Consider the following 23,766-nt stretch of genomic DNA (forward strand, 5'->3'; position numbering starts at 1 on the left):
GAACCCGTGTCCCCTGCATCGGCAGGCGGACTCTCAACCACTGCGCCACCCGGGAAGCCCCTCATTTCTTTTTTATGAATAGTAAATACTTCAACATTCTTCATTACAACCATTTTCAAGTTTTTAGGGCAGCTTTTTTTCCTTCAAAATAAAAAGTTTTCCTAATTTTAACAGCAATATTTTCTTGTTGTAAAACATGAATAAAGAAAGTAAATGTCCAAATCTTTCGAGCATACATGTACATGAGTATAATTTTAAGATAAAAACTGAATGCCATGTAAACTACTATCCAACGTGCCGTTCACAGCGGTCATACTATCAATGCTATTTACAATAATAAAAATCTCCATCATCATCTTTAGATGTACTACTGGGTAGTATTATTTCATAGCTGAGTCATAACTTATTTAATCGATCTCCTGTTGACCTATTTTAGGTAAAACTTTCTGCAATGAACATCCTTGAACACAGGGCTGATTGCCCCCGTAGACTCTGAAGCAGGGTACCGACCAGGTTACCTTCAGACTGGTCGGGCTCTGTGTTCTGTTGGTTGTTAACTATTTACATTTATCCTGCTTCCTCGTCCACTTATCTTTGGGTTCTTATAGCTTCATTTGGATAACTTCTCCAATTGGATCTACTGGGCCAAAGGCTATGCAAGTTAGAAATTCTACTTTAATTTTTAATTTTGGATGGGTTGATTACCTTTTGGGCCTGACAAACAACCAGTAGCATACAAGCATTTCATTCTACCTATAAAGTTGTAGAATTTTTTGGTATTCATCATTTCAAAAGTGAAGTGCTTATGGAACAGACATGTCACCGTCTTCAAAAATTTGTTATACTGAAGTAACTGGTGGAAATGGATTGGAAGCGGATTATTAAAACAGTCACATTACCATGCTCTAATTTTGAAAATGTCATTTTTAACAGAATGAAATTTCCACAATGAGCATAAGTAGGATAATTAAAATAAAGCTATAAAATGTTATAGGAACACATTAAACCGTCTCCATATGCTTTTCTAAAACATGCTTTGCCAGTGAAGTTGGGAAAAGAAAGAAACCAAGAAGAGATAGTTTTAAGTTTACAACTTTTCTAATTTTGAGGTTATTTTGTGAAAGGCCCAGAACCGGAAGTGAGCAAATTAAGGTACCTTTGAAAATGATCTTTTATACAAATTAGCCACTGCCTAGTAGTTAGCTTGCACCATACTACCCGCCTTAATGGAAGGTAAATCATTTTCAGAGGGAACCATGAATAAGACTATTAACTCACTTTACAGACTCAGAGAACCAGAGGGGCTCGAAGAAATGCATTTGTATACGGAAAAGGACATCATTATAAAGCTAAATGAAGAAGTAGGATATCATATTCCACACAGACTACAATATCAACTAGGGAGACCAAAGAAGCAAAGCCTTTTCTACAAGGAAAAGAAAATCCATATGCACATTCACCAAAACGCCAACCAACGTTGTGTTTGGTGTCAGGGGTACATTTTTTGGGGGTGGGGACTCTTGATTTTTTTCTCTACAGTTTTCAATTTTTTTGCATTGGACACATATTCCTTGTAGAGTGAAAACAAATAACTTAAGGTTTTTATTAAGTCAATTTCCATTCTTCTACCTGCAGCCCTACTATCACGTAAAGGTCCAGGATCAGCCTCACTCGTGCCTTTTACCACATTCCTCCAACAGGCTAACAATAAGAACGGTCGCAATAAAGACACTTCCCAAATCCAGCTGCCAGTCCTAAAACCCCATCGAGGAAATGCGTCACCACCAGAAGCCTGATTTTTTTTTTGCTCTTTCAAGGAATACCAAGTTTCGTCCACTGAGATATTTTCAAAACCACGTACAAACAGCAGTGTACGAAAATGTAAATGTCCTATGATATTCTTACATGAAAAAAAAGAGCATGAAAATATATACTTTGCTAAGAGAGACATATCAAAAGCAATATTCAGGTTTCCGTTCAGCCCCCTGATTATCCAAGATGTATTCCTGAACCTCTAGTTTAAGATCACCAAGTCACAAGAAAAGCTAAAAACACATTATTTACTGCTCATAAAAGCTTTTAATCCATCTAATGGGGAGGGAGAAACATGCAAGAAATGCAGAGGCAGGCTGCAGACCCCCAAGAAGCAGGCCATGCTATGTTACATATACTCATTTAAAATATATATTTAAAAAAAATAAAAATAAAAAAAAAAATAAAATAAAATAAAATACATATTTAATGTATATTCATATGCATTTTAAAACCTATTTTTTAATAATTGCTGTTGGCCATGGTGTCAGGTACTGAAGGTTAGAATTGGCCATTCACGATCCCGTTCATCTGATTTGCTCAGGACCCTCAAACCAAAGTAAGTATAAGTAAGTGATCTGACTCGTTCACATAGAGATGCTGAGTCAGATTTTTGTGACTCAATATCTCCGGCAGAACTCATTTCAGTGAAACTGTCTTATCTACACTGTCATTTCAGCAAAAAATCAGCATTTCACTGATGCGTGAGAAACAGGGACCAGTAATTCTGGAAGACAGAAACTCCAATTTTGAATCAAGCATGACTTGGGAACTTATATCTTTAAATACAGATTGCTTATTAGGAAAGCTCGATTCTTTGCTGGTACTAATCAATTAGAATAGTAGGGGTCCTTTAGATCTGAGGAACCCATGGGGAGAGCCGCAGTATAAAGGATGACAAGAATATGAGTTATTTTTACTTGTGCCTTGAACCAGGCACAGTCTTCTCCTGGGAAGGCATACAAAATATGTAATAACATCCATGTGCTACAGGAAAAACTATATAATACCATTTTCTGAAAATATATATAATTTTTCAAAAAAAAAAAGGGCCAAATTTTTAAGTCAAAAGATAAAATAAATACTTCATACCATTGGAGACAAGGTCTGAAAGATAAAATAAACTCTTGGTATTTCCCAAGGAAAAAAGAGCTTCTACCCATTTGAAACTGTTTCTCCTTATACAACCCAGGAACTGCCAAAAGTCAACTAATTATGGAACACTGTTATTGGAACAGAACAGAGGATGCTTAAATTCTATCCTTGAAACATCAGGCTCTGAAAAAAAAAGAACTATGAGAAAAACCTGCTGAGTTAGAAAGTTCTCTTTTAGAGTGACAAAATACAATTATTTTTCCATTGGATCATTCTTTGAAGTTAATTCCAGCCTCACATCCAAATTCGGATTATGAATCTACACATTTAGTTCTGTGTCTCTAAATGTCAACATCAATTACACAGCACTCTCCGGTCCCCACGTTGTAACTTTCTCCTATGGTGTCATAAACAGGAATTAACTCGACTTACTTGTTTCTTTCCAGATTTACAATCAGTTCTTTGCTTTCCAGTTGTATTCGAAAATTCAAGACTCCTGGATGATTCTGAAAGAGAAATAAGAGAAGTCAGTTGAAGATCATTTCCCTTCGATGTGCCGGGATCTCAGCATGCTCTGTAGGCATAGTCAATGGAGGGAGAGAAAAATACATTCTCCTCCCGGGACCATTCTGAGATCCTGAGTGGAGGAGATCAAAACAAGCAGGACGGGAGTCTGGAAAACGCATCGCCCTCCCAGATGGTACTGACACACCTGCATTCCTGGCCTCTGCACTCCTCTCCTTGGGCCACATGTACCCTTGGGATCCTTCTTGACTCAACTTCCATCTCCCATAATCGACTCCTTCCTTGGTTTCCCTGTTTCTAGAGAAGGCACTTTCATTTCCCCAACTGCTCATGTCAGAAATTTGAAGTCCTTCTCCCTCAACAACTGCAGCTGATCCATGAAGAGGTCCTATTGAGTCGCCCTCCAAGACACAGCTCCTGTTGTCCGGGTCTGACATCTCTCCACCTTGCTCTGGATCAAGCCACAATCATCTCTCATGGGGATGCTGCAAAACCCTTCTATCCCGGTCCCTCCACATCGACCTGTGCTTTCCTCCCATTCATCCCCCAATGGCAATGGGAGGATATTTTTAAAAACTCAACCTCATCCACCTACCCCTGGTCATGGCAAGCCTGCACTGATGTTCCATTGCACTGATGATAATATGCCAACTCTTTTAAAAAAATATTTATTGAAGTATAGTTGAAGTACAATATTATATGTTACAGGTGTACAGTTCAGTGATTCACAATTTTTAAAGGTTATACTCCATTTGTAGTTATTATAAAATATTGGCTATATTCCCTATGTTGTACAATATATCCTCATAGCTTATTTTATACCCGATAGTTTGTACCTCTTAATCCCCTACCCCTATGTTGCCCCTCCCCACCTCCCTCTCCCCACTGGTAACCACTAGTTTGTTCTCTGTATCTGTGAGTCTGCTCTCTTTTTTGTTATATTCACTATTTTGTTGTATTTTTTAGATTCCACAAATAAGTGATATCATACAGTATTTGTCTTTCTCTGTCTGACTTATTTCACTTGGCATTATGCCCTTCAAATCCAACCCTGTTGCTGCAAATAACAAAATTTTCATTCTTTTTTATGGCTGAGTAGTATTCCATTGTGTGTGTATATACACACACACACACACACACACACACACACACACACACACATACACACCCATACGTACATATGTGCGTGTGTGTATATATATATGTATATATATAGACATATATATACACACATATATACATATCTCACATCTTCTTTTGCCATTCATCTATTGATGGACACTTAGGTTGCTTCCATATCTTGGCTTTGTAAATAATGCTGCTATGCTATGCTATGAACACTGGGGTGCATCTCTCTTTTTGAATTCATGTTTTTGTTTTTTCTGGATATATAACAAGGAATGGAATTGCTGGATCACAGGGTAGTTCTATTTTTAGCGTTTTTTGAGAAAACGCCATACTGTTCTCCACAGTGAACATGCCAACTCTTCAATGTGGGCTGTAGCTCCTGTATGGCCTGACCTTCATGCCCCTCCACACCCACCTGCGTTGCTCTCCTCGCTCACCCAGCTCTAAGCCACACTGACCTCACCCGCTCCTCAAACACACCAAGCTCCTTCATAGCTCCGAGTCTTCGCACAGGCTGTTCCCTCTGCCTGGAATGCTTTCTCCCAACTCTGCTACTCGGTATCAGCTTAAACGTCAATGATGCAAAGAAGCCTTACCTCACTCCCCAGTCTAATGACATCCACCTCTCCCCAGCTAGTATTTCTCCCAGTCTCCTGCCCTTTTCCTCCTTATAAGGAAGAACTCCCTTCCTGTTCATTAAAATTCAGTATGTTGACTTGTGGGTCCACTTGTTTATTATACCCACGAAGGTGCCAGACAAATAACAGAAGCTCAATTAATATCTGGTGAAGGAGAGAATCAATCAATGAATAGGTCAAACAACTCTACCAACCTCTTCTCCCTCTTGTTAGGCAGACGCCATCTTCCTCCTCTCCTCTGGGCCCCAGGAAACCCTAGTCTGTGTGTGCCCAGCTGTCAGTGGGGGGCAGGAACCTACATTCTTTGTTCTGCCCCAGAAATCCCAACAAGGTTCTTGCCCTGCCTTGGGAATGCAGCCATGTGGCAGTGTCCCTAAACCCACACACCTACCCCAGCTTCTCTCCCACTTAACGGGGTGGTGGAACACGCCACACTCTCTCTTGCTGAGCCCAAGTCAATGATTCAGAGTCCTTACCCCAGTCAAAATTGATGTACCATCCTAAAGTTATTCTACGAAGCTCTTCGTTTGCTTCCCCTTCCCCTGGGCATCCTCAGTGATTCTGGAGGTGGACAGTCAATTCCAACTCCCCCCAACGCCACCACCAGCTAGCATGTTCAAATGGAGGTTTCACATGTCCATGGGGCATTTCTCTCCAAAAGAACTTAAAATTTTTAATGTTTATTTAAAAAAAATGAATGCTGTGTTTTCATTCTGATGATGTGGAAAGAGAGTTCAGCCAGCGTGACCACGCCCGCCCTGACCCAGCTCACCACGGCTGCTGTGCTGGTCGGGGCCGGGCAGGACAGCCTGACTATCTAGGCTGATGTGAGAAGGGCAGAGGAGGGTTTAATTCACAAATGATGCAGCCAAGCTAAGCAAGGGCCAAATGCCATCACAGCCCAGTGCGGAAATAAAGGTTCCTTAGCAGCTTATAAAGAGCACAGTGGAGGAGAGACGGGTCAGGACGAAACTGGCAGCACAAACTCCAGATCACCTGCACCTCCCGGGTAGCCTTGCCCTGGTGCTGCAAGTGGCGTGTCAGTCTTGTGCAAACATCATCATCCGCATTAAATCAGTGCTGCTGACTTCAGTGTGTTGGTTTTGTTTGCCTTTGCTTTGTAAGATTGTTTGGTCTTATGCTTGAATAAGAGATAGAAGAATACGTTTATACGTAGTTCTCTAACATTCCATATTTGAAAGACACTATTATAACTCCAGAGCTCAAGGGACTTTTTTCACAACACAGCATTTCAGCTCTACTATGAATTAACAAACCACATGCTACTATGTTTTAAGAGAAAATGGATTGCAAGCTCCAACAGCCAACCTTAAAATAATGAGTTAAGAGGAAACAAAATTGAAACAAAACCTGCAACAACATGAGTTGTTGGGTCACATGAGTTTTGGGAAAATGTCACAAGTTGCATTAACTAATGCCATATAACTGGGACAGAGTCACAGAGCGCGAAACACTACTCACTTTATTTTTAGGTAGGCCATTGGAATGGCTCTCTGTAGTTTCCTATGTCTAATACATATGGCTATTGAAATTTAAATTAATTAAAATAAAATAAAGATTAAAAATCAGTTCATCCGTCTCACTGGACACATTTCAAGGCTCTAAAGCAGCAGGTAGTTAGTAGCTACCTCTGCTAGGCAGCCCAGACGTGGAACATTTCCATCTTCACAGCAAGTTCACAGAAATTTCCATCTTCATTGGACATGCCTGAGTCAGTAATAAAGACCTAAAACCTGCATCATCCAATAGCTGCCCAAGAACGAGACTATTTTTAATATTGGTGCCTTCAGGGGATAGAATTAAGTACAAACCCAAGATGGATTTTTTTTTAATGTCCTTTAAGAGAGCTCTTCTCAATTTTAATTGATGGGTGATATTATTATTATTTTTTGCGGTACATGGGCCTCTCACTGCTGTGGCCTCTCCCGTTGCGGAGCACAGGCTCCGGACGTGCAGGCTCAGCGGCCATGGCTTACAGGCCCAGCCGCTCCGCGGCATGTGGGATCTTCCCGGACCGGGGCACGAACCCGTGTCCCCTGCATCGGCAGGCAGACTCTCAACCACTGCGCCACCAGGGAAGCCCCCAGGGTCTGCAATTTGTACTCATTAATTACATCTTAGAAAAACAAGATTATTAATTATGCTTACAATAAAATATTAGAACAAAAATACATCTCAATGTTCTGTCAAGATGTGTCCAAAGAGCATATGCATGAATATGTCTGTTTATTTGTATGTGTTTTATGTATATGTGTGAAAAGTTACTTTAATTACAAATTGTGTTAGCCTAAAATAGGGACACACACATCACTATTTACTTTTGTTTTTTTCTTACACATCACTATTTTAAAGATAAATCCTGGCAATTATATTTGTGAATAAAAATAAAATATTTGCAGCACCCTTTTTCCCCCATGAAAAGTTCAGTTAAGCTTGAACATGAACATTGGTACTAATTCTACATAAAGTCCCTACGGGAGCTGTTAGAACGTTCTAATGTTAACATATTCAAATGAATACATTTTCCCCCAGGGTGGTAGAAAGAGCTTTACCTGTATATTTTACTTGAGATCTGAATGGTATAGGAGAAACCAATGGAGAAGAACAGAGAGCTATTTTAACTCAAAACCACTCATTGCATTAGATTTCTTAGTTTAAAAGCATGTATTCATTCCATTTTCTTTTGATTTTTAGACATTGGAGATGACGAACTAGTGTTGGTTAAATACAGCCTTCCTTTTTAAAAATGAGACATTGATTGCCCTAATGAAACCGTGTCCTTTACTGAATGCTTAAAGAACTGCATTTGCTGAATAAATCAATTAAATGCTCATCAGTAGGCTAGAAATGTTTTGACGGTCATTATAATTCTATTTTTCTAATTGGCAAAAGTATATCCAAAAGAGTATATAAAATGTATAAGTACAATTTAAAAAACAACAATAAAATAATCATCAGGGTACCTACCACCCAGCTGAAAAGTCAAAATATTACCAGAATCTTAGAAACCCCCCGTATTCATTTGCTAAGGCTGCAATAAGAAAATATCTCAGACTGGGTAGCTTAACTATCAGAAATTTATTTCCTCACAGTTCTGGAAGTTAGAAGTCCATGATCAGGGCAGGTTTAGTTTCTTCTGAGGCCTCACTCCTTGTAAGTTCCTCATGGAAGTGAGTTTGGGCAGGCTCCCCCAAATGGTTTGCCCAGAGGGGTCTGCAAAGTAAGGCTCTGGCCAGAGACCGCTGCCCATCACTCGGACCCTCGGCTGCTCTGTGCTCTTTCTGAGGTTTCCCACAATGTACTTGCCCAGCATATCCCACTTAACTGGAAATATAAACACATTTTTCAAAAGCGATCTTTGGATTAGCTACAGTTTTTTCTTTTCTTCTCAGTATTATCCATTGGGCTGCCTTTATTTATTATTTATTTATTTATTTCTTCTTAATAACATTTTTAGTCACAATAACCTCTTAAGTGATATCCTATGACAATGTAAATTATTTTCTCTGCTATCTGTTACTTACGAGCAATATTATAACAACAATAAAGGAGTCTTAAAAGTGATCTTATTTTACTCCAAAATGTTGGGCTGTCATTCTTTAATCTGTGTAAAGGGGAGCTCACCCAAAGTTGAATTTAAATTATTTCACCCATGATGGGTGTAAAATATCCCAAGTCAATAAATGTAACTTTTCAGGGATGCTTATGATTTTTTTTTTCGCCTCTGATGGATGGAATGATACACAATATCGTCTCTCTGGTGTTTCTCTGTCCTTAAAGGATAGCCATTTTCAATGACGTAGAAAAATCTGAACCTGACCATGAAGTTGAAATAAGGTGGCAGTGAGCCTGCAGAAGGAAGGGGACTGCACGAAAAAATCAGATGCGGGGCCAATAGCCAAGTCCACTCCCATCACCACTTCTAGGTTATCCTTTCAAAGACAATGGTCAGTTCTGAGCCAAAGTCATTAGTCTCAACCACCGACACCAGAAACTCAGAGGGACCTAATTTTTCAAGCAGAACAACAATATTAAATAAAATATTGCATTCAAGGGACTCCGAAATAACTGGATCCCTCTCCAGCACTAAATAAATGCTTCAGGCTGCTGCCCTGGCACTCACGAGGCACGAGAGAGTCACTTATTGCTATGAATATTTAGAGGCAATCTCGATTACCACTTTAATATCAGTGCAGCAGTTCCATAGCTGGGAAGATATGGGCCCTGTGGAACTGAGAGAGGACAAAATTGAATTAGCTGGAGAATAACACAGTAAGGAACGAGGGCACTGCAGCACCATAATGGGCGTCTCTGGCTTGAGGCCTTTTAGTTGTTACGTAAATGACAATAATGTTTATTCATGAGTCATTGATATTTTTCTCTGATGGAAAATTTACATCAGCAAACCACTTGTTAAAATGTGCAGACTGGCACACATTATCTTAAGGTAAAAAGCGCTTCTGAAAGATGTGGAATGGAGTTTGAAGCTGTTTGTGTGTTACGGTGTTAGGTTCTCTTTCGCACGGATTCTTCTTACCGTATTTCTCTGCATGACGGGTTTACCGATTTTAGGCCAGTTCTCCCTTCCCACCAAAAAAAGGCACGACCTCACCACCTTTGTCATGTGTGATGCTCTGAATTCAAGCTCTTTATGCTGTTGCTACTGGTGGGATTACTAATGCTTAGATTTGCAACTAACATTTTAGATTTTCATTTTTGATTACTGTAGCTATAGCCAGATCATCTTAAAGCCTCATTCATTCACTGAAATATTGCCATTCTGCCCCACGCATCTGTACGCTATAGGATTACAGTTCCCCATGCTGTGTCCATCTGAGGACAACGGCAGATTCTGAGCAGACAACGGTCGTCTGTCCCCTCCCAGAGCTCACTGTTGGGTTGTAAGAGGAGACCAACAACATGACTTAAAAGAAAGCAATCTAGAAGCACGACAGTGCAGGTTTCTCAAACTTAACCCATCTAAATTTCAACTCTTATGTTACCGCCCCTCCCCAATCCAATGCAAAGGGGAACTTGGGGAAAATTCACAGCAGCTCCCCCAGAACTCCCCAGCTTAGTTAACAGTGCACCTTCTTAAACCCCTTCAGCAATGACCCACTGTTCTTAGAATAACTGCTGTCTTCACACCACCAACAGTCTGGCCTCTCTCACCCCTAAGCTCCCGGCACACCGCTGGACTGGTCAGGCTGCACCTGGCTTCTGGGCCTCTGCACCAGCTGAGCCTTTGCTGGAAGGCCCTCCTGGGCTCTCGAGGTGCCTCACCTCCCGGTCTCAGCCTGGACGTCACCCCCCGCAGGGAAGCCCCCATCCCAGTGGGCTCTTTGCCCCACACACCACTTCTCTCTCTTTCTAGCCATCTCATTTGTGATCGTGTATTGGTGTGTTTATTTTACTTGTTAATTGTCTATCTCCCCTTTTCAGAAACAGAAACTTTGTAGGAAGAGGGAATTTTTCTGCTTTGTTCCACATCCTATTCCCCACGCCCAGAATGGGGCCACCTAGAAACATCTGTGGGATGACAGAAGACAGGTGCGGCGGTAGCAGGAGATGGCGGAAGGGATACTGATGCAGGGGGCGGCGGAGGCATAAGTGCCACCTCAGGAGGTATGAAGGGCCGTCTGGGCTCTCCTCCCGGGTCCCTGCTGACCCAAGCACAAGGCCAAAGTCCGTCCATCTGAGCCCCGCCTCACTCTCAGAGGCTGACGGCCCACATATGCAAGCAGCTGCACAGAGGATCCCTTGGTAGTGAGCGAGGAACTGGGCCGTCGAAGGTGCCTTGGGTTCTGTTCCTCTGTGGAGAGGAAGAGGGGCTTGCTGCGAGCTGGACCACCTATACTTGGGGCGGCCGAGAAGGCCAGTGAGTGCGAGCTCCCAGCCTGGCTCCTGGCCCCTCTGAGGACGCCCGCTCGTCCCGCTTGGTTTCTTTGGACCTCAGTGATGGAGAGCCCAGACCAGAGCAGAGGGGCAGAGAGCGCGCTGTAAGAGGAAGAGGGGATGAATCAGCGGAAATCAAGGTCAAACACAAGGTGGCGGCTCTGGGGGCTGCAGAGCTAGAAATCAGAGCCGTGCTGAGAAGGGGGTGAGAAAATCAGGGTAGGAGGGGCTTGAGGACGTCCTATTCTGCCACTTAATGGTTCTTAACTGCCCTGGGCCTGGGGGCTGAACGCTGGACACTGTGTGGTGACGTGGTGACCTAGGAGCTGAAACGTGTGGTGAGACTGTGCTGCTGAAATGGGCCCCTGACATCAGATCCCAGCAGGCTGTGCACTGGTCCTCAGACCTCTGCTGCCCTCCCATCCGCTCTGCCTTCAGACATCTCGATTAGCAGGAAGGAGAGACAAAGTCGAGCTCCACCTGGCCGCCTGCTCAGGGCTCAGGAACCTCAGGACGCCCAGGGCAGGAGGCCAGTGGCTAGGATGGACTTCCCCATCGGCCATTCTCCCCATCACTCAGAAGACCGTCCACAGCCCTAGTGCCACGGGCCCATCATCCCGCCCACACGAGGTGGCCCTCCTGCGTGTTCAGTATCAGTGAGGCGGCACCACCGACAACAGGGCTTGTGATGAGCAACGCTGTCGCGAGAAGACGGCCTCAACCGAGTGCCAGGGCCCAGGTCACTTCAGCATCTTCAAGCTACCTCCTCCAGCAGCTACGGAGAAGGTCACTGAGCCCCGGTGTGACGGCTAGGGACATCTTAAGTTGGATATTTAGGAAGCAGATAGGTAACAATCCCTCCCCCTTTGAATGCAAAGGAACAATCATCTCACCTAAGAAAGACCTATTTCATTGCATCTCGGAAACTTGTTCCATGTAGGAGGCTGAACCTGGGAAGGGGTCAGGCCAGAGATGTGTCCACAGACACGCTGGGTGCTGCCACTCGGACTGAGGCACTACTGGTTGGTTATTTCTCTCTGCTGGGCCTCGGCTTCCTCACCAGGAGACCGGGGATAACAATACTGTCTATCAGTGTGGTCGGCAGAATAACGGGCCCCCAGAGATGTCCTAATCCTGGGAACCTGTGAATATGTTACCTTACCTGGAAAAAGGGACCTTGCATATGCGATAAAGGGGGACAGGGAGATATTATCCTCGTTTATTCAGATGGGCCCAGTGTACTCAAAAGCAGATCCTTAAAAGCAGAGAACGTTTCATTGCTGGGGTTGGAGAGATGCCACAGGAGAAGAACTTGACCACTTTGCTCGCTTTGAAGATGGAGCAAGGGAGCCATACGTCAAGGAAGCTGGGAACGACCTTGAGAAGCTGGGAGCGACCCTTAACCTTCAGTTGGCGAGAACACAGAGACCGTGGCCCGACAGCCTCCAAGTTGGTGGACTTCTGCCAACATCTGAAATGAGCAGGGAACGGACCCTCCCCTGATGCTGCCATCATAAAGGGCAGCTCTGGGAACACTTTGATTTTAACCTGGTGAGATGTGAAGCAGGAAACCCAACCAGGCTGCCGGCCTTGTGACCCTCAGAACGGAGAGATCACAGATGGGTGTTGTTTCAAGCCACCTAAGTTGTGGGGGTTTGTTAGAGCAGAGATAGAAAACTGAACCATCAGGAAGGTTGCTGTGAGATTCAAGTGGTAAAATGTCTGTTTGGAAACCATCCTGCATGATAAAATGGAAATGCATTTTTATTACATAAGTCCAATCACAAACGAAGCTGCTACTTCCCAGCATGACAGTGACAAAACACCATTTCACTTGTTATTTATTGCTATTTACCCAAATTGCAACCCTTTTATGCTTTCTGTATTTTGATCTAAATGGGCATAATATATTAAGTTTTTTAAAACGCTAACAAGTTTTCAAAAAGAAATATAATACATTCATTAATTGGGGGCCTGTTTATAAGGCAGGAACCAGGCCAGTTCCTGGGGAGATGGCTCAAAGCAACTTATCTCCTCCCTTGTGTTAGTAGTAGGAGGCCCTTTGTCCTGTCACCTTAGCAGCAATATTTTAACTTAACCTTTACACCCCATGCTTCACTAGCCTCTGACCCAAGCACACCTTTCACATCTTTGGATCACACAATGCCTTACCTAACCAATTGATTCTTTTCTTAAAGAACTAGAGATGAAGAATAAGTAATTAACGGATGACTAGATCTTTTCCCCAGCTTCCCCTTCAGTCATCTCATGGGCAAACTGCATGAACAGGACAGCATCTAAAGAAAGACCCCAAGGAGTCAGCAAGTCTGCACACAGTGAAGGATGACAAAGACGCTGACCTCCTCTCTAAACGATTAACTGCGCCTAGCTTCCCCTTTTACCCTTAAAAGACTTTCATGGCCAAGCAGAATCTTTTGAGTTGGTTCTTGGACACGAGTCCGCATTCTCGCCAGGTTGCCGGCCTCCTGAATAAAGCAGACTTTCCTTTTCCAACCAACACTTGCCTCTTGAGTATTGGCTTTCGAGCAGCAAGCAACCCAACCTGGTTTGGTAGCCCTTGTTTAGTACGGAAAGAAGAAATTATACCTATATGACCAGTGTTACGGAAGGCGACAGACAGAAGGTTCTGAAAGACCCAAATGGACACAACACAAGATACACGCATGCACGTCATCTTGACATGAACTATTCGAAAGATAAGACTTTCTAAGATTTGCTTACTGATATAATCAGGGATATTATAATATTAGAAAACAGAACCGAGCATTACTTTTTGGAATGACTTGCCTAGTCTTACAAGACACAGCTGTAAAGTAACATGCAGTGTGTTTATTAACTAGAAAGTTTGGTTTCCAACAGAAAATTCATTTATCTAACTAATTTTATGTCTGGCAACTTCCATATACCATTTTATTTTTTCCTACAACAACATTTCGAAACTGTCAGTCAGAGGAAGTTAAGAGTTTAAGTTGCTAGTTAGCTTGCATGCAAGCTGTCTTCCAGGGAGAATATCCCATTCATATGTTGACTAAGGGCCATTTATAAAGCATCCCTGTAATCTCTTTCAAATAAACATTAGTGGAATATAATAAACTCTTTAAAAAGTAATCCTGCTATCGATCACGGAGGCACTGCCAAATCATTCTGTCCTAACTGAAGCCTGGTGCAAACAGGTTTTTCTGCTGCAAACAGAATTACAGCTAATTGCTAACTTTTTATAAAACATACCCTAATTGCCCCGTGAAAACTCATGCTAAAAGCCTCACGGAAAGCTATGAGATTTCACAGCTTCAGACAAAAATTACAGTATGACTGTCCCCAGCTTTTCCCATCGCTTGCCCTGTCACGCTATTTCTTGGGGCATTTGGGCCTCAGAAGCAGGAGGGAGAGAGAGCAGGAAGGAGAAAGGTTGCTGGCAGGCGCTGGAGGAGGCCTCCAGGGGCAGAGTTAGGAGACAGAGCCAGAGAGGATGGTGCTGTGGACATAGATGCGTGCAGCCTTGCGACAGAGGACACAAGAAGGGCAGTGGAGGACTCAAGTGGCCACTCACTCCACTGGGTTCAAAGGACTTTGCACCCCTTGAAGATACAGATTTCCATCTTTATCCTAGCTCGGTTCTGGGATAGGGAGGTCCTCAATCCGTGTACTTTGCTGAATGAAAACTTGAGTTCAACTTTCTTTTCTGTTAAAATACTAGTAAAGTCAACCAATCATAAATCCAGTAACTCTTCTAGGCAACTTTGTCTTCTACGTAGAGGACCCTCAAGTCCAAATCTCCAGCTCCAGCCTCTATCTTGTGATGGGAACGCCCACAAGTCAGGTCGAACAGATCCCTTACCAGCGACTCAAATGCTACTGGGTTTAAAACTCACTCCCCACGTTTCCCATCGTCTCCACGACTTCCTGAAGCACACTCCTCATCCCGGACCCCTTCTTTTCCCTGTTGTCATCATCATCATCCTTTTGTGCCACATTCGTACCGTCCTGCGACTCTCATCTTTCTCCCCAACTCATGTTGAATTAGTGGTCAAGCCCCGTGGACCCTGTCTCTGGATATCTCTGGAATTCTTTCTGTTCCTGCCGCGTGGTCCTCACCCCAGCTCTCCTGACCACTCTTGCATCAACCAGTCCTAGACACGGTTCCCTGAGCTCTTCCACGAATGCAGGGCTCAAATCCTACGTCTCCCCTTCATCTTGGTCTGAAGCAGAGGTTGCTCAGCTTTTCATCCTCTTCAGTCTGTCCACCCTCCCTCCCTCTCCACTCAATGCTCAAGGGCAGAGTTGACAAACATTTCCTATAAAGAGACAGGTACTAAATATTTTAAGTTTTGCGGGCCATTTGGTCTTTGCCAGGACTACTCAACTCTGCCCTTGCAGGCAAATACAGCCGCAGACAATATCTCAATGAATGAGCGTGGCTATGTGCCACTGAAACCTTATTTATGGACACCAACGTATGAATTTCATGTAATTTTATATATCATGAAATACTCATCATCTTTTGATTTTTTTTCCCAGCCACTTAAAAATGTAAAAAACATTCTCGAACCCGAGCTAGCCTCCAAATCACCTGGAGGGCTTGTTGAAATGCAGATTGTAGGGTCCATCACAGAGTTTCTTATTCAGTAGACCCGAGACAGGGCCTGGGCATCTGGACTTCTAACAAGTACCCAGGTGACGCCGCTACTGTTGGCCCGGGGTCAGATTTTCCGAATCGCTGTGCTAGACCAAGTTTCACAGGGTGACAGTTCACAGGCTCCACTCAGCCTTCAGCTAACGTTGGTTTGGCCCCAAAGTGCATGCCACCCAATTTGTCAATCTGATTTAATTGCTAACCTCTAAGAGTCAGGAGAATTCTCAGACAAACCTGGATGTGTTGCTTCCCAGAGGAAAAAAAACATCAGAAAAATGGGCTTGCACTTCACAGGACAAGAATTGGCTGAAAGTGAAGAGAAGCTGCCTGTTCTTCCAGCCCCACCTGCCCTACGTTATCTGCACATGGAGGCCAAGGGGCAAAGGTGATCTATCGTCTTATGCCTGGCCAGCTTTGCTTGTTTATAACACCAACCTGGCCCCTTGCAGCATTTGAATTCGCAATCTCTGGTCTAATGTCAAACAGGATGTGGATACTGGTTGGATGATTAGAAATACGCATGGAAGGAATGAGCTCGGCTTTCCTCTCTTGCCTCCTCTGGCCTCCCGAACTCCTTCTCATCCCACAAGGTCCCTGAGCGGCTCCTAACCTTTGAAGCCCTCCGTGACGATTCAGGTAGAACTCTCCTCTCTTCTCCCTGCACATTACACTCCCACATTCTGCCTGGACTATACTTATTTCTGTTCATAGCAAAGTGCTCCCTAGGCTACAAGCTCCAGGAAGCCTTAGCCAACTTTGAATAGCCACCAAGCTGCTACTTTCTTATACGTCCAAAGCACGAAACCAATGCTTCTTGGTTTGATTAACTTGAACTTGATCAATACATTCAAAAATGTTGCTCATTCATCTTTTCATCAAATAGTTACATGCCAGATACTGTGCTGTGTTCAGGCAGTCTACCCTGCTAACCAATTGTGACCCTCACTACAAAGTTCAGAGTCATGAAAATAGCTTATTATACTGAACCAAGGAATATACCAGCTACTTTGTTATTGATGTTGTGTTGACAAAGTTCCATATTTAAATCCACCCTTAATACAGACAACTTTTAGACCAATATAGAAAATCTCGTCCTTGCTGAGAGCGAGGCTGGAGTTATCACAAATGTGTGATCAGCAAATCCTTTGCCTATTTTGAGCTTTCCTGGATTAGCCATCTTAAACTAAACCACAGAGTGTAAATGTGACAGCATTTAAGAGGCTACTGTGGAAACTGCAGGATTTCTACCAGGACGATACTAGCGGCCACCAAGTGGTCATAACGAATGAAGTTCACAGTCACCACTGTGCCTTCATGTCCTTCACTGGCTGTCCATGGCTTTCGCTTTGGGAAAGGACAGCCAGGAGCGCTCAGGGATTCCTTTTTGTCCTGCTGGGCAGAAAAAAGAGCAGCTCCATTCCTATAAATGACTTTGTAACATCTATGCAAAACTGGACCAATAATCAATTACCTGGACTTTAAAATTAAGTAATGTTGACTTAACAAAGAAGAGTCAAGACAGCTAACAGATGCAGCATGGGGTATGAATAATTTATAGCTGACTTACAAGGTTTTTAACCAATGAAAACCAAAATTCCATTATTTTCTAGAGATAGAATGTCATACAGGGATACCTGCTTAAGTCCTGCTGAAAAAATCTTTTATTTGTAACAGTTTCAAGGAGAAAAGTTCAGAAACGATTTCAGATTAGTTATTTGCTAGAGGACATTTTGTATAAACAAAATTGTGTGTACGTATGTGGATTTTTCTCAAACAGAAAATAGGATCTTACCTAAAGGTGCAATGAAATAAGGAACAATAAAAACTGTTGCATGGTCATCAAGTTTAAATTAAAGGTTTCCCTGCTAATTCTTTATAAATAGAAAAGCTGGGCTTACACAGGGAACTATATTCAATACCTTATAATGACTTACAATGGAAAAGAATCTGAAAAAGAATATATATACGTATGTAAAACTGAACCACTTCACTCTACACCTAAAACTAAAACGACATAGTAAATCAATTACACTTCGGTAAAGAAATTTTTTTTAAAAAAGCTGGGCTTAGTGGAAGATAAAAGGAAGTGGGGCTTCCCTGGTGGCGCAGTGGTTGAGAGTCCGCCTGCCAATGCAGGGGACACGGGTTCGTGCCCCGGTCCGGGAAGATCCCGCATGCCGCGGAGCAGCTAGGCCCGTGAGCCATGGGCGCTGAGGCTGTGCGTCCGGACCCTGTGCTCCACAGCGGGAGAGGCCACAACAGTGAGAGGCCCGCGTAACGCAAAAAAAAAAAAAAAATTTAGGGGATTCTGTCCCCCACCCCCAAAATATATACAAGCTCCTGCCCCCGTTCCACCTGTACATGGTTTCTGGCCCATCCTAGAAGGATGCTGTTTGTAAAGAAAAGCAGAACAAACAAAACTATGGGATGTGGAGTGGACGGAAGGCAAGACCATCTCTCTTCATCTGACAAGAAGCAGCTCAAAATAAACCACCGTGATGAAGCAGTGAGTAACAGGGACACACACGTGCATCGATGGGTAAATTGTGCATCTACACACCGCGTCTGCCGTAAACAGTGCAAACTGCTGGCAGGTAGATTTCATGAAAGGCAGTGGCTGGAGAGAACAGCAGGCTTACACCCACCCCTGTTTGTGGGGACCATCAGGACATGTGCACCAGAATATATTTTACATTAAAACGCTTGGTAGGTAACTGTCTTTTCCTTCTTTTTAAATATCCTGCTGAAAAGAACTATATTTTCGAAGTCATGCAAAGTCATCATTCCCTCCTCAAACACATCTTTTGTGGGAGCTACACACCCCTGTTCCTTCCACAGTTTTCCACCGGGTATGGTTATCAGTGAGTCACTATTCAGGGACTCTGCTCTGGAACCACATCATGTTTTAAAATTTTACCATTTATTCTTTATTGTGTTGTATGAAGTCCCTGTGTAATGCAAGTATGTACTGTACGAAAATACCCATATTTCCAAATCACATTATGTGGTGTAGACCACAGCCTGCAGAAGCATCGTGTGTAGTCTTTACAATCCATGGTTGGATTTACACTTTACAATCCACTGTTGGCTGCTGCAAAAAGTATGGTAAGAGACGAAGGGGGGGGGTGGGGAAGAAAGCTAAGTATAAATACACTTCGCCAAACATACACAGCTTACAGTGGAACCCTCATGGAAACAAGTCAAATGAACACATTTGATGTGATATCTATAAAGTGTAGACTCTGCAATAAAAAGCCAAAGGCACATAAAAATATATTTTAACTTTAAAAATTACAGTAATTCTTTGCTTGTGTCTTACCAATATGTATCTGACAGTCAAAATTTCACAATATGGATATAATAGATAGAGCGATACTGTAGAAGAGCAACAAGAAAATCCCCCAAATCCATAAAGTCGTTCAAATGTGAAAACAGAGAACAGTTTCAACAATGGAGAATTTGCTACGGTGAGCCCAAACCATCTAATATAGAAAAGAGTCTAGAAAAAAGTCTTAGACGTTAAATAAATTTTGACTTCCTCTTGCTCAGAGAATGTTCTTAAAATGCAACACTGGTTGTAATATTTCAGATATGAGTCACCAAATGTAGATTTCAGGGCCACTCCTTATCCTCCTAGATCTGTACGTTAAAGGTCTATAAGTTCGGTCCAGGACTGCATCAGCTTATCACCTACTATGATCCTGTGAATGGCTATTATCCCAGATTCTCCCTTCCTAAACCTGCTTAGCTATTTTTTTAAGTGCACTGCAGGCCTCGTCATTTTGCTTATTGATTTATCTTATGAATTTTGACCCATAGTTCCAACTTATTGAGAACTTTTAAAGCCATGCCTCTTTTGGGCAACCTAGTAGCTACTCAGTGCCATGTCAGCCTTATTAAAGTATGATATTACAGTGCTGGTGAGATGCCAAGAAATGAGCACTTTCATGCACAGCTGATACAAGTGTAAATTGGTCCAGCCTTCCACGAAGCAATCTGGAAATAGTTATAATACCCCTTAAAAATGTACATATCTTTGATTCAACAATTCCAATCTTAATTCATTTAAAGGAAATAACCAGAAAAGTATGTACAGATATAAGCAGAAAGATATTTAGCACAACTTATATTGAAAAGTTACAAAATGACTATATGTCCGCCCCAGGGGAATGGTTTAAAGATGACACAGGAAGCAAGTGATAACGATATTACAGTCATTAAGCTGATGGTCCAAGGATGGAGAAGTTCTGCTTCTGCTGATGACAGTCAGTAATTTGGACTCATCTTCCCACTGAAAACAACTATAACAGCTGGGAAAAATATACAAAAATTCTACTTGAAGACACTGTAGAGTTTCCAAAGAAATAAAGAATCATGGGTCCATGACCCAGGGAGAGAAGAAAGCCCAAGGTGTGAACCCAGAATTGGAGGTTAATTTTCCCACCCAAGGCATGTGCAGATATTAGAAGAAGCAGTTTAGAGGCTGAAAATTTCAGCAGAACTTTCAACAGACTCACAGGGCCGAGGGGACAAAATTTGGATATCAGAGACTGCTAAGAAGGGGTACTGACAACTCCCCATTCTGGGCTTTGGACTGGGATCTCTAAATGCTAAGCCCCAGAAGAAAGGGTGAATCATAAGTAGAACAGTCCTCAAGGAGACTGAAACCTGCTTAGTCCCTGATCACAAGCACTCCTGGCTTAGGCATCAGTCATATAACATCAGTGCCTCAAATTATCCTTAAGCTTTTCATATACAATGTCTGACACTCAAAAACTAACTGGGCATAAGTGGATGCCAAGAAGAAGAGACTGAAATTCAGGAGAAACCATAGAAACTGATCTAGAGGAGATCCAGTTAATGGAGCTAACAGAGACAGACTTTTAAAATGACTATGTTTAGTAGGTTCAAGGAGTTAAAAAACAAAACTTTCAGCAGAGAATTGGAGCTACATGGCTTTCTAGAACTGAAAAATATAACTCATTGAATAGGTTCAACAGCAGTTTAGACATAGCTGAAGAGAGCAACAGTGAGTGGAGAATAGATCTGAAGAAAATATGCAGGACTAAAACATAAAGAGACAAAAGGGTGGAAAACTTAGAAAAGAGCTTAAGAGATGTATGGGATATGGTGAAATGTCTATGCATGTGCAGAGATGCACATGGTAAAAGAATATAAGAGAAAACACAGCAGAAGCAATATTTGAAGAGAAAAAAACTAGGAATTTTTCAAAATCGGCAAAAGACATTGAGACCCACATTTTTAAAACACTATGAATCCTAAGCACTATAAATAAAAGTAAAAACCACACATAGACCTAACATAGTAAAATTTCTGAAAACCAGAGATGAGTAAAAAAATACAATAACCTAAAAGGAGCAGCAATAGCTAGCAGATAACATCACAGAAAATAATGGAATATATTATAGTGCTTACAGAAAATAATTTCCACCTAGAGTTCCATACCTCATGAAATATCCTTAAAAACTGAAGATGAAATGAAAGCATTTTCAATCAGACAAAAATTGAAAGAATTCATAAGCAACAGATTGTATTAAGGGAATACTAAGGGCTTTTCTTCAGGCAAGAGGAAACTTACCCTTGAAAGCTGCTTGGAGATGTAGGAAGGCATGAAGAGGTAAGATTAACATGTGGGAACCTCTAAATGAATATTAAAGGCATGACAGAACAATAATTAAGAGAGAGAGGAAGTAAATATAACCCAATGAATGAGTTTACAGCAGTTTAAACAGCCCGTGTTCACTTTCAATGCCTTCATTTCCAACGATACATTTTTCAAATGGAAGATTTCATGACCCAAGGCCTTGGTGGTCCTACCTGGAACTTCAGTCACTAGAGATATAGTCTGTATTTCTTCTGGCTGCACCCATTTGTCCAACAAATCTGCTGAGTATCAATTACGTGCACACTGTGCAGGGTGCTGGGACCACAGAGATGAAAACACCCATTTTATAGGTGAAGAAGAGAAACTCAGGGAGATTAAGCAATTTGCTCAAGGTCACCAGGCTCATAAGTGGCAGAGCTGAACTCCAGGTCTATTTCCTTGTCACAGATCTTTTACTAAGCAGCTCTTACTCCCAATCAAAAATGATGTATATATGAATGCTCAGCTGGAATGTACCCACATTATGGTTTTATTGCTATTAACACTCAGCTTTTTTCTCTCATATCCCTGCATCACTGTCACTCTCTTCACTTTAACCATTTTTCCTACTCTCTGTGCCTTTGCAGCACAAAATATCTTGAATTCATTCATGAAATGTGCAACCTTCTATTTACTCAGATGTTGAGCCTACAGAATTCTGCAGTTGAAAGAATCCCACTGGGCTTTCCAACCATTTAAGGTCACTGCCCAAATCATGCATAGCTGCTATCCACTCACCCTGGCCAAGAGCTGGGGTCAAGGTGAAAGCCGATGCTCCAAGGTGGCCCAGGAGAGAAGGGAGGAGGCTGCTGTTTCCCTCCACCTGCCTGAACCCATCCCACCTGATGGGACCTGTGCAGACAGGAGAAGGCCAGTGGTGATGCTATCAATGGGGCTCCTTTCTGATTCGCAACACCAAATTCAGTGCCTCCAAGCTAAGAGTTAGCCCCCTTAACTCTGGCAATAAGTTTTGCATATACCTTCATATATCTTTAACAACTTGGAGGGGAAAATTCCTTCTACCAAGCAATAATCAGTCACGTGTCTCTATATAATTTACAGTCAAGACACATTTTTAGAACACTGAAATACTGCTTCAACGTTTCTGCTATTAACATAAGACCCTGATTTTATTTGCTGGAGAACTTATTAGCACAGGACCTCACATTTTTTATTAATAGGAAACACAAAAACTGACCTGACTAAAGAATAACATTCTGAACAGAAAAATAAAAACACTTAAAACCCAGATATAAAAGTCTACATAGGCTGAGTGTTGAATTCTTCTTACATGTCCACAGATTAAGTGCTGCTCATGTACAAATATTGCTATGAGATCCCACAACTATAGTATGATGAAAAAGACCAACTTCTGAGGGGGCCCAAAGTTTTCTGTCAGCAGGTCTTTTGAGTTTCATCTGCTGAATAAAGACAAATATTCAAAGTAAACAACTATTTTAATAGGTAGGTTGAAATCAATGCTTATCAACCTGGGGTGATTTTGCCCCCAGGGCAAATGTGGCAACATCTGGAGATGTTTCTGATCATCATGACTGGGTGAGGGATGCTACTGGCACAGGGTGGGTAGACACCAGGGATGCTGGTAAACATCCTACTGTGTACAGGATAACCCAGTGTTCCCCCACTCCTCCAGCAAAGAATTATCCAGTCCAAAATGTTAACAGTGCCACAGTTGAGAAGCCCTGATTTAACATTTTTCTTCCTGAACAGCTGTATCTAACCAGATGGTCTATAAGTTAATAAATACTAACAATTCTCTGCTTTACATAGAACTCCTTCTCATTATTTTATTTATATAAGCAAACAGATGGATTATGTATTTTTTAAGACCACCTTTGAATGGGAGAAAACGTGCCAAGATATAACTATATTCAATCCATATCAGTGTGAATGCAGTTCACCTCAGCCCCAGAAATGACGGAACATTGGAAAATAGATTATTGTGTAATAGATTAAAATCCGGGGAGGTTTTCTGGAAGAGATAGGTCTTCAGTTCTCATTAAAGGAAGACCAGGGCATGCTGGTGGGAGGATAGAACTTTCATGCTTCTGAGTTAAATGTGAAAAACCTTGGAGACAGGCAAAAGGAACGTGGGGGTGGGAGTTGTGGTATATAGCCGGAGCAGTAGATTTTGGGAGGGATGTGTATTTATGCGAGATCAAGGCTTACAGGGTGTGATCACTTGGCAGGAAGATTTGAAGACAATCATCAAAAGTTTGCATTTAATCCTGAGCAATGGAAAGGCAGGGACCATTACAAGTCCACTGAGAAATTCTCAGAAGATAAAAACACATCAGTCTACTCTCCCTTCA

The 23,766-nt window shown here is 42.3% G+C and overlaps 1 protein-coding gene across 2 annotated transcripts in view; it reads right to left on the reverse strand.

Moving 5' to 3' along the window:
- The window catches only part of ADAM12 (ADAM metallopeptidase domain 12), a 388,736-nt gene that overhangs the window by 271,473 nt on the left and 93,497 nt on the right, over positions 1-23,766 (reverse strand). For both annotated transcript variants that reach the window (XM_027112934.1, XM_027112932.1), the window contains exon 3: positions 3,340-3,413. In XM_027112934.1, the coding sequence (XP_026968735.1) occupies positions 3,340-3,413 (74 nt within the window). The remainder of the gene's footprint in view (positions 1-3,339; positions 3,414-23,766) is intronic.

Source organism: Aethalodelphis obliquidens, unplaced genomic scaffold (assembly GCF_003676395.1).
Source record: "Aethalodelphis obliquidens isolate GAN/ISIS:26980383/991018 unplaced genomic scaffold, ASM367639v1 scaffold11, whole genome shotgun sequence".
In the NCBI taxonomy this organism is placed as follows: Eukaryota; Metazoa; Chordata; class Mammalia; order Artiodactyla; family Delphinidae; genus Aethalodelphis; species Aethalodelphis obliquidens.